This window comes from Saccoglossus kowalevskii, chromosome 3, assembly GCF_978046115.1.
Source record: "Saccoglossus kowalevskii chromosome 3, keSacKowa6.1, whole genome shotgun sequence".
In the NCBI taxonomy this organism is placed as follows: domain Eukaryota; kingdom Metazoa; phylum Hemichordata; class Enteropneusta; family Harrimaniidae; genus Saccoglossus; species Saccoglossus kowalevskii.
Genome location: NC_140643.1, coordinates 25,479,244 through 25,498,109, shown reverse-complemented (window position 1 = coordinate 25,498,109; position 18,866 = coordinate 25,479,244). Strand labels below are relative to the sequence as shown.

Below are 18,866 nucleotides of genomic sequence, written 5' to 3'. Positions count from 1 at the left end.
GGGATAAAAACCTACACATCTATTATAGCTATGTCATGTACATTATTTGCACGTGACGCCGAGTTATAGATGAATGTGGGTTGTTGATAATTTAAGATATTAAAGATAACAAATTATTAAAGCTAGTTTATTTTCCGTGACTGCCTTGTTGGTTTAACGTGTATGAGGTTCGTTTACCTGACAGGGCTGAGTTCAACGAGTCGCTGGCTTTTTATTTTCGACGATGACAGCCAGCTAAAGTCGCTAAATTAAAAACCAGTGAATAAACAACGTTAAACATATAGCATGCAAGCGCACTGTTTCTTTCACATCTCAGTGAAATTAAGACCTGCGAAACGTCAAAACCGCTAAAATGTGAGCCCAGAGAATATATTTTACCTTTACAGTGTATATTTCTGTCAGATAATCATGCATCAGCTATTATTCATTCTTGAAGTGACTCGTGGGCTCCAATGTGGTGCGCCCTCTTTCGGTCATTCATTTCATGGCTTAGATGTCATTTTGGTCGCCAAAAAAGTGCGTGAATAATAGCGTCAAAGTCTTATACAGGCAAAACATCGGATTTTAATGTAAATACGATGTATCATTTTGAGAAAAAAACAAAGAAAAAGCCCACTGCACGTGGTATTCCCAGCCGGTCTCCCATGCAAGTACTAACCACGCCCGACGCAGCTTAACTTCGGTGATCGGACGAGAACCGGTGCATTCTACGTGGTATGGCCGTAGGCATCAAAGGTTTTTAAGTGTCTATATAACATCGTGGTGTCTTGGTTCAGTTCATTTTGTTTTATCCACTATTTGTATTTTGGCCATCTCTACATTTTGAGTCGATAAGTGCTTTCCGACAATCATCATCGTGGTGCACACTCGAGTTTTTGTTTTAGACTCAATCCGGCCACATGCCGCAAGTTGCAAGTCGATTTCCAATAGACCACATAATTCCGACTCTTTTCAACCCAGATTCGATGCTAAAAGTCACACGTGCCACATATGCAAAACATGGAGAAATCAACGACTCTTAACTTCGGTGATCGGACGAGAACCGGTGCATTCTACGTGGTATGGCCGTAGGCATCATCCAAAGGTTGTTAAGTGTCTATATAACATCGTGCTGTCTCGGTTCGGTTAAAAAACAAAGAGAAGCGGAAAAAAAATGTGCTTTTTTGCAGCCATAGTCGAATTTTGATTGAATTATTAGAAGGTAAATGTAATTCTATTTGTTATAAATAAGATCTGCTACTTTAAAGACATTGTTATTTGTCTTAGTTTAGAGAAATTTTTAAACAATCACAATACAATTCTACTAGCTTAATGGGTTGTTTTGGAACCCAATAATTACATCTGGTGATAAAAAATATACAAAAATCAATTGCGTCTAAGGACAATTGAATACCACGGTGGCTAAAAAAGTCGTTTTTGAGGAAACAATATAAAAATGAGACCAAACATATTCCCATGTCGAACATCAATGTCACATATATTATTCCCAAATATTCTTTTGACACACGATTTTATATTCGTATAAATACTCAATAATACATGTTTACATTAATACTTCCCATTTGGGAAGAAGACACCAAAGACATGTGGAATATAAACTGTGGAATATAAACATTCAGGTTTCATTCCAAAAAGCACCCACCTAAGAAAAGGTACATTTAAAAAGATATTGCTCGATAGTTACCTTGATCGTCTCAGGCTGGCACCGCAATTGTGGATAAGTACAATCATCCCATTTTCCTATAATATAATATAATATAATATAATATAATATAATATAATATAATATAATATAATATAACATAATATAATATAATATAATATAATATAATATAATATAATATAATATAATATAATATAATATAATATATATATATATATATATATATATCGTCATATATATATATATATATATATATCGTCGATTATTCCAGCTGAGAGTACTCGATACTAAACGATGAGTTTGTAGAGCTGATTTACATACGTGGACAGAGAAATTAAGACACGACTACTACATGAGTAACGTTGACTCTACAGTACTGTTTCGTAAAGTACTGTAGAGTCAACTTTACTCATGTAGTAGCCGTGTCTTAATTTCTCTGTCCACGTATGTATATATATATATATATAACATATAACAACGAGTACGTGACACTTCCCTGTTCCAATTGATTTAATTTGTAGGTGTTAGTTACTCGACAGATTCCGAACTTCTATGAATGAATTGTTATTGGAATAGTTTTTTTTTATATGAAATTAATCTTTTTGCCGTGAGCGAAACATATCCCAACCAGCAGTATTGCAATAAAGTTCACTGTTTGTAGCAATATTGATACTAGTTCAAATGTAACAGTTTGTAATAGTAACTTGGTATCAATATTGCTACTTTTTCGTTCACTCTAAGCGTTTGTAGACCACTAGAAAATTTAAATTGTCATCTAAAATATCAATATCTAGTTCAAATATTTACACCCGTTGATGACGTCATCAGCAATAATAAGATTTACAAGCGGAAAATTTGGCAAATCAAATTCTACCATTGTTTGAGGGGTGTGATAAACGGATGACGCCGTGTATAAGTCTATAAAATTATTCTTGATTAGTCCACCTACTCACTCAGTCTGCAAAATAATAATACTACTGTAACATTGTATATACGGGTGCTTCGTACTAGTACTTCATGGCATTTGTAGAGCAAATTCCAACACTGAAGCTGGACCATGTCTCCTTTTTGTTTGTCATGTCATATAGTCTCAATATAATGATATTTGTCCTTCTATAGAGGGACTGTGGTATATCGTATAATGTGTGAAAGTGTCTGAGCTTTCTGACCTTGTCTACTGACCTTGGTATAGCGCCATCACGCGCGTGACCCAGGCCTTTTTTTGGGTCACGTGATGCGGATATCGTCTTAAGAAATATGCCGTTTTAGAATAGCAATTTTTAAATGGGCCAGCTGTCATCCCATCTCCGGTGGTTTCGCGTATTGGTTGCCGAGCATGGTAGAGAAGGCATATTACAACATCTTACAGTGGAGAAACGTTCGACCCTTGAAATAGTATATCAGAATGTACTTGCAAATAACAACTACAAAGATCTCGAGTATTTACTCGAAGCAGGATTCCCAACTGACGTGGAGTTCAACGACGTGACCGATGATCTGAAAAACCTGTTATTTGGCAGTCAGCAAAACGATAGGGTGAGATGTCGTGCAAGACTGAACAGACGTTTTCTGTCGCCACGACAACTGGCACCGTTCACCCGAGAGAGACCTAGCTCGAGCCATTCCATTAGAGCGCGTCCGTTCCATTAGAGAGCGTTCCATTAGAGAGCGGTCACGTGACGTGTGATCACCTGACAAGTGCTGGATACACGCTCTAACGGAAAATACCGTGAGGTTTAGCGAATTTACGAACCGTTACGAAAGAGTTTGCTCGTTCGAAGACCGTTTTTGTAAAAGCGACAGCCTTGGTCGATACACTGTTCATTTACACAATCTTTCCTGGCACCATACGCACTCACACTGTTAGCGGCGGAGTGAAACGCGCCCATGTCATGCCATTAACCGATTACTGACGTCTATGTATTTCATGTCTTTGGCATGAAAGCTATAAAATATATAAAATACAATGCCTTGCTATCGTTTGAACATTTCAAATATTTAATTAGTCTAGCGTTTGTTTTTTTTTCATTCCATTGGAGACGAGTCGCTCTTCATTTCATTACAGGACGGTATGACCCAAACCACCCTCTAACGTCGCTCTATTTACTTGAATTGATATGGGAGCTATTAAATATATTTAATACAATATATTCAAACAGTTTTGAACATTTCAGTTATTTAATTGCCCAAGCGATCGTGTCATTCCATTACAGACGAGTCGCTCTTCATTCCATTACAGGACGGTATGACCAAAACCACCCTCTAACGTAGCTGTATTTACTTGAATTGATATGGGAGCTATTAAATATATTTAATACAATATATTCAAACAGTTTTGAACATTTCAATTATTTAAGTGGCCAAGCGATCGTGTCATTCCATTACAGACGAGTCGCTCTTCATTCCATTACAGGACGGTATGACCCAAACCACCTTCTAACGTCGCTCTATTTACTTGAATTGACATGGGAGCTATTAAATATATTTAATACAATATATTCAAACAGTTTTGAACATTTTAATTATTTAATTGGCCAAGCGATCGTGTCATTCCATTACAGACGAGTCGCTCTTCGTTCCATTACAGGACGGTATGACCCAAACCACCCTCTAACGTCGCTCTATTTACTTGAATTGATATGGGAGCTATTAAATATATTTAATACAATATATTCAAACAGTTTTGAACATTTCAGTTATTTAATTGGCCAAGCGATCGTGTCATTCCATTACAGACGAGTCGCTCTTCATTCCATTACAGGACGGTATGACCAAAACCACCCTCTAACGTAGCTGTATTTACTTGAATTGATATGGGAGCTATTAAATATATTTAATACAATATATTCAAACAGTTTTCAACATTTCAGTTATTTAATTGGCCAAGCGATCGTGTCATTCCATTACAGACGAGTCGCTCTTCATTCCATTACAGGACGGTATGACCAAAACCACCCTCTAACGTAGCTGTATTTACTTGAATTGATACGGGAGCTATTAAATATATTTAATACAATATATTCAAACAGTTTTCAACATTTCAGTTATTTAATTGCCCAAGCGATCGTGTCATTCCATTACAGACGAGTCGCTCTTCATTCCATTACAGGACGGTATGACCAAAACCACCCTCTAACGTCGCTCTATTTACTTGAATTGACATGGGAGCTATTAAATATAATTATTGAAATATATTCAAACAGTTTTGAACATTTCAGTTATTTAATTGGCCAAGCGATCGTGTCATTCCATTACAGACGAGTCGCTCTTCATTCCATTACAGGACGGTATGATCAAAACCACCCTCTAACGTAGCTGTATTTACTTGAATTGATACGGGAGCTATTAAATATATTTAATACAATATATTCAAACAGTTTTCAACATTTCAGTTATTTAATTGCCCAAGCGATCGTGTCATTCCATTACAGACGAGTCGCTCTTCATTCCATTACAGGACGGTATGACCAAAACCACCCTCTAACGTCGCTCTATTTACTTGAATTGATATGGGAGCTATTAAATATATTTAATACAATATATTCAAACAGTTTTGAACATTTCAATTATTTGATTGGCCAAGCGATCGTGTCATTCCATTACAGACGAGTCGCTCTTCATTCCATTACAGGACGGTTTGACCCAAACCACCCTTTAACCTCGCTCTATTTACTCGATTTGATATGGGAGCAATTAAATATATTTAATACAATATATTCAAACAGTTTTGAACATTTCAATTATTTAATTTGCCAAACGATCGTGTCATTCCATTACAGACGAGTCGCTCTTCATTCCATTACAGGACGGTATGACCAAAACCACCCTCTAACGTCGCTCTATTTACTTGAATTGACATGGGAGCTATTAAATATAATTATTAAAATATATTCAAACAGTTTTGAACATTTCAATATTTAATTGGCCAAGCGATCGTGTCATTCCATTACAGACGAGTCGCTCTTCATTCCATTACAGGACGGTATGACCAAAACCACCCTCTAACGTCGCTCTATTTACTTGAATTGACATGGGAGCTATTAAATATAATTATTAAAATATATTCAAACAGTTTTGAACATTTCAATATGTAATTGGCCAAGCGATCGTGTCATTCCATTACAGACGAGTCGCTCTTCGTTCCATTACAGGACGGTATGACCAAAACCACCCTCTAACGTCGCTCTATTTACTTAAATTGATATGGGAGCTATTAAATATATTTAATACAATATATTCAAACAGTTTTGAACATTTCAATTATTTGATTGGCCAAGCGATCGTGTCATTCCATTACAGACGAGTCGCTCTTCATTCCATTACAGAACGGTTTGACCCAAACCACCCTTTAACCTCGCTCTATTTACTCGATTTGATATGGGAGCAATTAAATATATTTAATACAATATATTCAAACAGTTTTGAACATTTCAATTATTTAATTTGCCAAGCGATCGTGTCATTCCATTACAGACGAGTCGCTCTTCATTCCATTACAGGACGGTATGACCAAAACCACCCATAACGTCATCCTATTGATTTGAAATGTGAGCTATAATATATATTTAATATAATGTATTCAAACAGTTTCCAACATTTCAATAATTTGATTAGCCATATTCACGTATTATGTGCTCATCCCGTTACCTATAGTTATTCCACAAACCATCGATTTAAATTGATAAGTATAAACAGAATATGGTAAACACATTGTTAATGCTTGAAGTAAACATGCCTATTTATCAGATAAAAAACATGTTATTTAATGAAGTCATGAAACACACAACGTCATAGTAATATTTCCTTTAATTCAAAGTTAGTTAAAGCGGGGGTCGTCACCTGCGCACGCCGGAATTGAGTCCAAAGCGAGGATCATAACACACTCTAAACACGCTAGATAACTGATTTCCGGAGGGTGTAAAAAGTGAATGCCTACTTAGGGTAGTTTGCTACCACTAAAAATACTCAGAAATCCAGCTAGAGGGATTGGGTTACTGTAATGGTAAAGATTCTGAAATAAAAATATAGGGTCACCGAACTTTTCTAAGAAAGGGCATCAAATATTGATGAAAAATGCATGTTAGAATAGTTTTTTTTGTTTTTTTGTTAGAATAGTTTACAATGTTGGAATGTTATAAGATGGCGGCTCTTTAGACACATTTAGTAGATAACTATGTAGCATGTTATTATATAGTGGTTAGGTAGCGAGAAATTTACTTCAAATGTGACTTAACGCAGCACTCTTAAATTACTCTTAGTTGGCTTTATTTACTTAGAGGGCCAGTTTTATAGTAGATATGATTTGTGCATGATATGTACTTTGAAGTCAAGCCAAACAATATAATGCTCCCTAAAGAAAGACCTCTTCAACTGTAGCAAGCAAGTTACAGTTTTTTATATCACTTTTCATTCTCTATATATTCAACTTTTCGTCACTATTATGTAGTCCGTCATATTGATTCTCCAGCAAAAAACTGTGGGTAAAGTGTGACATCATATCCACTGTTTTAAAAAATTGAGAAAATGTATTAATTTATAATGTGAAAAATACTGAAGCGAATTTGTTCAAATTGTCAGTGTGCATATTACTCACGTGTATAATTGTAGTAATGGAAATTAGAATGTTACAAATAAACATAAAGTGAAGATATTGCCAAAAACGTGAAAACAATAACAATCATTATTTTAATCATTAAAAGTAGAATGACATTGTTTTGTTCCTTTTTGTTGCCAACAGGTTATATATCACCCGTATAATCTATTCACATTGATAAATTGTATACAATATAAGGACATTTGAGCATTTGGTAGAAAAACACACAACTGAATACTGGTATTTACATTTCCGTCCTGACAACTTTTTTATATGCTTGTTTGGCGCCGGTACATGCATGAAGTTCGAAGTTATAGATGAAATCATTTGTCAATTTCTGACAACAGAGAATATGATGTCATACTTTACCCATAATACTTTGCTGAAGAATCAAGATGGTGTACTACATAAATTATTAAAAAGTTAAATATCTAGAGAATGAACAGTGATATGAAAAAACTGTAAATTGTATGTTCTTATGTTGTCAGACTTTTCTTTTAATATATAACATTCGCATTATTTGTGTATTTAGCTTGCTATTGGATTTGATGTGTGAATGCATCTTTAACTACATCTTCCTACAGGAACTTATTCAAGCAAAATATATTTCCCCATGTTTGACCGCATACATCGGTGTTGATGTGGTGGAATGAATTATATATCGTTGTTTCCTAAATTATTAAAAGTTGATGGTAATAAAGCTATATACTCATATACACTAAACACATGTAAATATAAATCATGACAGCAACTTCAACTGTCATAAACGAAAACCACTATGTGTATAACTCCCAGATATTCTGAATAAAATATAATTACACGTTCATCTTTTCAATACGCGTAACTATGAGTCCCAAAACCCATGCGTGTTCAATCTTGTGTTAAACCGTTCTAAACTGTCAGAGATGTACAATTCGAAAAGTGATCAACAGTAATGAAGTTAGTAATTCTACCAAAGCTACGATACAACAGAGTAAGGAAAATTGTTGTACCATACATATATAGTTCCAGAGTTTCAACTTTTACTCATGCTTGTTAAGTGGTTCTTGAGATACATATGGAGCAACTACTAATTGCTTATTAATATACGTAATTAAATTACTGACTTACATTAATAATTAATTAGTTCCACATGGCATTTATTGACCAAAATTTCTTTGACAACCACCTAATAAATTTCGAATTAACTGTTAACAGAACTTCCAGTTACGGAAAACATAACACATTAAACAAAATAAAAAATCTATGTCACCCGTAACTCGAAGTTACAATGCCTGTGTGGCACCAGTAGTTACTAAATTATAATAATGGTCAGCATTATATAATTAAATTGAATACTCTTCCTTAATAATGCATGTAATACAAATACATTGATGAAACCAATATACTGTTTTACTATCATACCTGTACATGTTCATGTTACTGATACATCTCTAATAATCAGACGATACATGCACTGTAATTTACATATCAAGTATAGTTCTCTGCATCATATATCTCATATTGCTGTCATCTCATTTTTACAGGCGACTTGTGTGGCATCCAAATAATAACACATGGTAGTTTTGTATTTTTATGACTCGTTCATACAGGATCGCATTGAATACTTCGAGAAAGGGTAACACTATCGAGTATAGTATTTGCAACAAAGAAATAGCTATTGCATTGCATAATCTAGTGTTGGTGTTTCATGTTCCCATACACGATCTTGCAATTCTGTTGCAGGTAATATTTCTGTTTATAAGCTTGTGTAGCCTAGTGTGTTGCTATGATAGGTTCGAGCACATGAACATTGCTATGTTATGACATTAAATAGCATTCTTAAATGTGTTTTATGACGAACTTTCTTTAATTATAAAATAACAGCCAAATATGTCAAAGAGCATACATGGACAACACTTAGGTATTGTGCTATGTTGTGTATTTCCGGTGTTAATTACAGTTTATGCATTAAGATGTGGCTCTCAATAGTATGAGATGGATATATACATAGTACAGATGATAAGTATCAACTGCCGATACATTATAAATGTACATCTATTTAGCTTTACATTCATCACTGCTTGTAGCGTAATGATTTAATATTTCTTTACATGAGAAGTTGAGATATGCTGATGCTGGATCACTTCTCCTTCATGACTTATCTCTTCATGGGTGTACCTACATCCAATAATAAAAATTGTGTGGCTATGTGTATAATATTGGAAGAATTTTCGATGAATCTACTGCGGAATATGTATAAATTACCTATCTTTAATTCACAAAAACTGATGCCCATATATGGTCCTTTAGGTTAGGTTAAGTTAAAGTTCGCAAACATAGCATGTCAACACAAAACGCTACTACCACCACAACTGAAAAAGAGAACATTTTCACTTGCAAGCTCTTGTGATGAAACTGGATCACTTCTCCTTCATGACTTATCTCTTCATGGGTGTACCTACATCCAATAATAAAAATTTTGTGGCTATGTGTATAATATTGGAAGAATTTTCGATGAATCTACTGCGGAATATGTATAAATTACCTATCTTTAATTCACAAAAACTGATGCCCATATATGGTCCTTTAGGTTAGGTTAAGTTAAAGTTCGCAAACATAGCATGTCAACACAAAACGCTACTACCACCACAACTGAAAAAGAGAACATTTTCACTTGCAAGCTCTTGTGATGAAACATGTATTTAAGTATGGTACACCGGCACTACATATTATACTTCACTGTTGAATGTGTGATGAAATTACTAAGTCTTACTAATACTTGATGAGCGGTGCGTGTTCCAATATAGTATTTCATTTCATATAGCTATTCATGTGAGAGTATCCTGTACCAAAAATGCATGACTGTATAAAGTAAAATGACTACCATGTATTATATGTGAATGTCACATAGAAGATTGTTACAACAAGATCAGCTAGCTGTGCACTAGCATGTATTTAGTTTTTATTGTTTGAACCAGTATATTTTGTTATTATAATATGTTATTGATTGCTTATTATATATTTATGCTAATAGTCATGATTTATACAAAGAACATGCCTGTGACTGTGAAATGCCAAACCACACATTTACCGTTTTGTGTTTGTGTTCCACTGAAATAGACAATTATTGATTTTTTTGGTTGAAAATGATTATTCGTATCTGAGTAAATTTGAGATATTTCTCTTGTTGTAGCCATGCCCACCGATCCTGAAACAGTCGACTGTTTTCGGCTTTCCGACTCTAGCCGAATTAAAAGTGCTCCATCAAACGCCAAAATATGAGAGGAAGCCATGCTCTTGTACTATAATTTTATAATACTGCGTCATTTAACAATAATATTAACGATATATATTTTTCGGTCAGCGTTTTTTTTAAACGTTATATTTTTGGCGTAATGGTGTGCGAATTTACGCGTTTTCAAACGATCTAAAGTTGTAACATCAGTATACGAAAACCCTAAAATCAATGAGAAAAAGTTGGGATGGACATTCTCTTTATACCGTCATACCATAAACCCCCACGCGAAACAATTGCCCCCATTTATAAAAGAACAACTTGGACAAATGTTTTGGGATTTTGGATAACATTTTGAAGAGACCATATAGTCTGGAAGCTAAGGCCAAGAATTTGGAGTTTAACTGCACCCCACGTCAAACATTGTGGAAACAGACTTTTCTTATGCAAGATGTTCTGACTTTTTCAAAAATGTTTGTTTCCAGAACAGAAATGTCCTGAAAAGCTATGTAGCTATGGCTACATGAAAATATCATGAAATCGTTAAAAGATCTATATTTTCAATACATATGAAAATACGGATGTAAGGTTGGTACCAAAATGTTGATCGTGGATTGGCCCAATCATTTAAGACATCATATATGCTAACTAGGTAATTTGCATATTCAGAAATTACCAACAAACCTGTTTTTTCAATGAAAATTGTATATATTGCGTGTTTTGTTTTTTCTGGAACATATAGTCTTCACAACACTATTTTTGCTGATTATTATTCTGAAGGTTATCATTTTATTTTCTATAATTATAACATGTTATAAATAAGACAATACAACTATGAACATGGCAATCAGATTTAAAAAAAATAAAATCTTTATCTATACAAATTATTTGCATACAGAACTAAGCACAATTATGCGAAATGAACAAGCTTTATAGCAAACTATTCACCATATCATGTGTCTTGGTTTTACATGAAAACAGTAATGATAACTCTGAAGAAAGTGTGCATCTGCACTGCAGCAAATTGTGCAAATACTTCAAATTTATGTTCTGTTACTTTACAAAACTAGTTTTGGGAAATCATACAAAACCTTCTAAGATTAATACATGTCCAATGTTTTCAAGGTGTTTTAAATCATCATTAGTCATAATCACTGTCTGCATCTGCCCTGAAATAGGTGAAGCTCTCGTGACCTTGCAAAAAACACCAATTTGCAGAAAAAATAATGTTCTGCCTTGATGATTAAATTTCGTCCCGTAACTTTAAGTTTACGTTTAAAGCTTCTGTTTCGATAGCGTTTCAAAAATGTATGCTTCAGCAGACTCTGATGATTCAGTTTTGATCAGTCGACATTTCACAAACTCTTTACAAAGTTGATCACCATTCTGTTGAGTAGTAGAAACTTCTCTGTTTTATCTTCTGCTGCTACCCCTGTTGAAATTGAAGTTAACTTCTCTGATTTAGAAAATGGATTCAACATGCTGGCAAGGACCTTGACTACACGTCTCACATCTTTCTCATCTTTTTTTTTATCCGGGAGGGTCCTGCCTCTTTGTAGAGCCACTTGCATTCATCTGACATACCAGCATATCTTCTGATGTTTTCAGTTATCTATGAGCGGTCATCTGTTATTTCAATCCATCTCCCAACTGCATCTTGATTTCTGCTTTTTCCAAGAATTCCTCCTGGTATTTTGCTCCTCTTGTTTATTGTTTCCTCAATAGATCCTCTGGAATCTTCGCAAATGGATTTTACTTTGATAGTTGAAAACCAAACTGACCATTTAGTTAGTATTCCCCACACCTCGCATAATGGTCTACAATCACTTTCAGCTTAGACTGTAATCATATGAATGGCATTTGGATCCCTGGTAACAAACATGATTTGATTTTATTATTTACCAGGGATGCAAATGTCATAATCGTGATCACACTCTAAGCTGAAAGTGACAATAGAATGTTTCTGAACCATTTTGCGTAAGGAACAACTGTTTATGAAATGTTTAGTATCAATGAGACAAGGGTACATAATTAAGTGTTAGTAAGTTGTAAGTCATGAAACCAAGATCCCATGAAAACATTGTCTCGTATTTTGACATGTAAAAGAACTGAATGATTTGGCGATTATCAATCCTGTTGGACATTAAATATCAAAATCTATGGTTTGAATATTTCACTGAAATATATACCTTGTTTAGTTAAAGAAACAACTTCTCCCAAAGCGGAAATTGTATCAATCACATTGTTGTTAAAGCGTCCCGGGTTCTTTCGCATGCTCATTGAAATACGTTCCAAATATCGCAGTGTACGAGACGAGATTTCCGTGGGATCTTAGCTTCATGACTACACACAATCCTATGGATTTCGATAACCCCTAGTTATCTATTTCCGATAAGATAAATGCTTGTACATGGTTAACTTAATTGCAATGCTATTTAAGAAATATGCAAATTAGCTAATATGCAAATTAGCTTATATGATGTCATAAATAATTGGGCAAATAGTGTTGTGAAGACTGTATCTTCCTGAAAAACCAATCACGCAATATATATAATTTTCTTTAAAAAGACAGTGTTGTTGCAAATGAGCTAATTAGCATATATGATGTCATAAATAATTGGGCCAATCCACGATCTACATTTTGGTACCAACTTTACTTCTATATCTTCATATGTATTGAAAATATAGATCTTTTAAGGATTTCATAATATTTTCAGGTTGCCATAACAACATGTCAATTTTCACCACTTTTAGGGCATTTTCCGCCCTGGAAACAGGAATTTTTGAAAATGTCAGATCATTTTGCGTAAGAAAAGTCTGTTTCCACAATGTTTGACGTGGGGTACAGTTAAAACCGTGTTTAGAAGGCTTTTGAGAAGTAGCTTCCAGACTAATATAGTTCGTGTTATGTAAGAGGTAGCAATGACGTGACGCGAAAACCGGTGCGTCAACAGTAAATCACGCAGAATTCACACGCAATTGTTTTTAATTATGCTGTCTAAAATTTTCTGAATTGTTTTGTGATTGGTGTTGATTTCACACTTCTGTGATCATTTCTTGCAATTTGATCTGCGTAATAAGTGGACTGTCAATATTTTGCGTCTACGTATTCTTTAATGTGATGTCGTAATTATGACAATCGCGATAACTCAAGTCGACATAGACATGGCGACCGTTGAGAGTTGTACGGCAATAGTAGTCGGCACTTCAATCGACTTTATCGACCACAATGCAATTGACTGTGATTGTACAGTACACGGTTGATCGCGGCGACCAGGCGCGTCAGAAAGGATATATTTTGTATCTAACTCAACCCTGTACGATAAACTTATAACGATAATATGTGGTCTATATGGTCCACTCATTCTCGAGAAACAAATACCTGAGTAGCAATTCAGTCAAAGACAAGAAAATTGAATAAGAAATGCGTCTTACATAGATTAACGGCAATGTACGCTGACCAGCAAGTTATCATTCATATGTCAAAAAGGATATTTGAGTACTAGTATGCAAATGAGGAGTTAATGAAGAGCCTCGTTTTAAAATACATTAAAATAACATTTTAAACCTACATTTGAAACCCATTTTTTCACTTTGAAATTTATATTATACTTAATAACGTAAAAAATACTGATATTGATGCACCAATAAATGATTTTGGCCAAAAAATAGCAGGCATTTCACAAGCACTTTAATGTTATTATATGCGTATATTATAGCCATTCAAATTATAAAAATCACGCAGGAATTAAACATACCAATGATACAGATTCTTCTCTTATCTGACAAATACTAGACTAATTTTTGAACTAAACACAATTCTAATGGAGAAATTAATAGTATAATACTAAGGCGGTTATCTTGGAGTTATGCAAATAAGGAATGTTAAAATGATCACATGATTCGTCCAAGAGACATTCTAGTACCTTTTAACAAGAATGTCGCTTTTTAAATCACGAACAAATATTAATTGGAGGTGTTGATATGCCGTGTTATGGTATCGTGATGACCATTTCGGATTTATGAAAAAATAGAAAAAAATACCCAAGGATGATGTCATGCCACCATACCGATTCATCACGTCTATCGTCCCAGGAAACAAAATGCATCAAAATATTTTGTATTGACTCCAAATACAGGTCCAGCTCAAAAAACCATTAGCCTGCCGGGCGATATATGTCATTGATTAAATTAGACGACCACCGAAGATGACGTAATTCAACGCCTAATGAGATGGATTTAACGTCGCTATAATCAGGAAATAGTTTTATGTATATGATGTTTAGACATCATTCATTCAGTTAGCAACTGAATAGCAACTGAATCAGCAATAGCCTTTGTGCGTACTTCAAACAATGAAAATCGTTTGGCGAATAAATAATTGAAATTTACTACATATATTCTTCATGTCCTATGTAAAATAAAATAAATACAGTGACGCAGAGAGTGGTTTCTGCCATAGTGGGCTCTAAATAATGAGGAGAGACTTGTCTATAATGGAATGATAAGATCACTTGGACAATTAAATAATTGAAACATTCAAAACTGTTTGAATATATTGTATTAAATATATGTAATTGCTCCCATATCAAATCGAGTAAATAGAGCGAGGTTAAATGGTGGTTTGGGTCAAACCGTCCTGTAATGGAATGAAGAGCGACTCCTCTGTAATGGAATGACACGATCGCTTGGCCACTTAAATAATTGAAATGTTCAAAACTGTTTGAATATACTGTATTAAATATATTTAATAGCTCCCATATCAATTCAAGTAAATAGAGCGACGTTAGAGGGTGGTTTTGGTCATACCGTCCTGTAATGGAATGAAGAGCGACTCGTCTGTAATGGAATGACACGATCACTTGGCCAATTTAACTAACTGAAATGTTGAAAACTGTTTGAATATATTGTATTAAATATATTTAATAGCTCCCATATCAATTCAAGTAAATAGAGCGACGTTAGAGGGTGGTTTGGGTCATACCGTCCTGTAATGGAATGAAGAGCGACTCGTCTGTAATGGAATGACACGATCGCTTGGCCAATTAAATAACTGAAATGTTCAAAACTGTTTGAATATATTGTATTAAATATATTTAATAGCTCCCATATCAATTCAAGTAAATACAGCTACGTTAGAGGGTGGTTTTGGTCATACCGTCCTGTAATGGAATGAAGAGCGACTCGTCTGTAATGGAATGACACGATCGCTTGGCCAATTAAATAATTGAAATGTTCAAAACTGTTTGAATATATTTTAATAATTATATTTAATAGCTCCCATATCAATTCAAGTAAATACAGCTATGTTAGAGGGTGGTTTTGGTGATACCGTCCTGTAATGGAATGAAGAGCGACTCGTCTGTAATGGAATGACACGATCGCTTGGCCAATTAAATAATTGAAATGTTCAAAACTGTTTGAATATATTTTAATAATTATATTTAATAGCTCCCATATCAATTCAAGTAAATACAGCTACGTTAGAGGGTGGTTTTGGTCATACCGTCCTGTAATGGAATGAAGAGCGACTCGTCTGTAATGGAATGACACGATCGCTTGGGCAATTAAATAACTGAAATGTTGAAAACTGTTTGAATATATTGTATTAAATATATTTAATAGCTCCCATATCAATTCAAGTAAATGCAGCTACGTTGGAGGGTGGTTTTGGTCATACCGTCCTGTAATGGAATGAAGAGCGACTCGTCTGTAATGGAATGACACGATCGCTTGGGCAATTAAATAACTGAAATGTTGAAAACTGTTTGAATATATTGTATTAAATATATTTAATAGCTCCCATATCAATTCAAGTAAATACAGCTACGTTAGAGGGTGGTTTTGGTCATACCGTCCTGTAATGGAATGAAGAGCGACTCGTCTGTAATGGAATGACACGATCGCTTGGCCAATTAAATAACTGAAATGTTGAAAACTGTTTGAATATATTGTATTAAATATATTTAATAGCTCCCATATCAATTCAAGTAAATACAGCTACGTTAGAGGGTGGTTTTGGTCATACCGTCCTGTAATGGAATGAAGAGCGACTCGTCTGTAATGGAATGACACGATCGCTTGGCAAATTAAATAATTGAAATGTTCAAAACTGTTTGAATATATTGTATTAAATATATTTAATTGCTCCCATATCAAATCGAGTAAATAGAGCGAGGTTAAAGAGTGGTTTGGGTCAAACCGTCCTGTAATGGAATGAAGAGCGACTCGTCTGTAATGGAATGACACGATCGCTTGGCCAATTAAATAATTAAAATGTTCAAAACTGTTTGAATATATTGTATTACATATATTTAATAGCTCCCATATCAATTCAAGTAAATAGAGCGACGTTAGAGGGTGGTTTTGGTCATACCGTCCTGTAATGGAATGAAGAGCGACTCGTCTGTAATGGAATGACACGATCGCTTGGGCAATTAAATAACTGAAATGTTGAAAACTGTTTGAATATATTGTATTAAATATATTTAATAGCTCCCATATCAATTCAAGTAAATACAGCTACGTTAGAGGGTGGTTTTGGTCATACCGTCCTGTAATGGAATGAAGAGCGACTCGTCTGTAATGGGATGACACGATCGCTTGGCCACTTAAATAATTGAAATGTTCAAAACTGTTTGAATATACTGTATTAAATATATTTAATAGCTCCCATATCAATTCAAGTAAATACAGCTACGTTAGAGGGTGGTTTTGGTCATACCGTCCTGTAATGGAATGAAATGAAGAGCGACTCGTCTCCAATGGAATGAAAAAAAAAAAAACGCTAGACTAGTTAAATATTTGAAATGTTCAAACGATAGCAAGGCATTGTATTTTATATATTTTATAGCTTTCATGCCAAAGACATGAAATACATAGACGTCAGTAATCGGTTAATGGCATGACATGGGCGCGTTTCACTCCGCTGCTAACAGTGTGAGTGCGTATGGTGCCAGGAAAGATTGTGTAAATGAACAGTGTATCGACCAAGGCTATCGCTTTTACAAAAAACGGTCTTCGAACGAGCAAACTCTTTCGTAACGGTTCGTAAATTCTCTAAACATAACGGTATTTTCCGTTAGAGCGTGTATCCAGCACTTGTCAGGTGATCACACGTCACGTGACCGCTCTCTAATGGAACGCTCTCTAATGGAACGACGCGCTCTAATGGAATGGCTCGAGCTAGGTCTATTCGGTTCACCCCGGCGAAGATTGTGATTCTTAACACAAAACACCCTGAGTATATGATAACTTGTCTACAACTCTTGGCCAAGTATGGTTTAGACTTTGGTAATCATGGAAAGTCGGTATACAGGGAAAGTTATCGCTATACTGTAAGCCATCGTGCATCGCCGCTATATTGCGCCTGTCGAACTTTTAACGTGAAAGCCGTTCAGTTGTTATTGGAAAATGGCGCTCGGACTGAAGACGAGCTCCTCTTCTTAGTAATAGAGATGCGTACACTGGACAATAAATTCGATAGTTTATACTCTACGGCTCGTGATAAACTACCCAATGCTGAAATCGTCAAAAGGCGGTGCGACATCATAAAATTACTGGTAAAGTATGGCGCGGACGTTAATATTAGAAAGTGTGGCCAGCGCTTCACGCCGTTACATGTCGCTGTTGACCACGAAAGTCGGTCACGTGACGGCATGAATATTATAAAAACGTTGATAAATAACGGAGCAGATGTCAATGCCATGTGCGGCGAGAAGATGGACATACCGATGTTATTCTACGCCCAAAAAATTCGCGGGAGCTTCGAGTGTATAAAATATCTGATTCGAAGTGGTGCTGACGTAAACACAGTCAACCGCTATAAGCAAAACTTGCTTCAACACTTTTTGTTTCCCAGCGATTTTGAATTGTTAAATCTTTACATTGACCTTATCAATGATATTAATGCTGTAGATTGCTGTGGTAACACTACGTTGGATGTGTTTTTGTATCTATACTATAAAGACGCGAATAGTTGCCATGACTACCACGCATTCCGAGCTCTACAACAATTCACTTCTGCGCATCACACAGATTCATTCGGTCATCAGATCCTGCCTTGTCGTCATATGTCCTGTGCGGCGATTGTTAAAATGATCAGCCAGGGGGCGATATTCAAAAATACGAGAGACAAATTGATGTTGGAAGTGGTCTTATCATGGAGGAACTCCGTGAAATTACTTGGACTCGTAGTGAACGTATTTCGTAACTGGAATTTTAACATATCGTTTGAAAGTGTCGAACGTGAACTACTCCCCAATGCCTCTGTGTCGAGTTCCGCTGAATATCTGAACCTATGCTCGGAAATAGACAAGTTAAACGAGAAGCCACGATCCCTCCAGCATCAGTGTAGGTGTTCGCTGAGAGAGTATTATGGAAAGAGATATATC

General features: G+C 35.2%; 1 protein-coding gene and 1 non-coding gene across 2 annotated transcripts in view; both read right to left on the bottom strand.

The window, feature by feature from the left end:
- LOC100366998 (centromere protein I-like) overlaps positions 1-3,114 on the bottom strand; it is an 80,113-nt gene extending 76,999 nt beyond the window's left edge. Inside the window, exons 1-2 of the mRNA XM_085497399.1 lie at positions 2,846-3,114; positions 1,685-1,740 (exon numbers count right to left, since the gene is read on the bottom strand). Of these exons, the coding sequence (XP_085353525.1) occupies positions 1,685-1,731 (47 nt within the window). The 5' untranslated portion in view covers positions 1,732-1,740; positions 2,846-3,114. The remainder of the gene's footprint in view (positions 1-1,684; positions 1,741-2,845) is intronic.
- On the bottom strand, positions 610-728 carry LOC144360385 (5S ribosomal RNA). Its single transcript, XR_013422238.1, has one exon. It is a non-coding gene; the product is annotated as a 5S ribosomal RNA (ribosomal RNA).
- Positions 3,115-18,866: the final 15,752 nt, after the last annotated feature.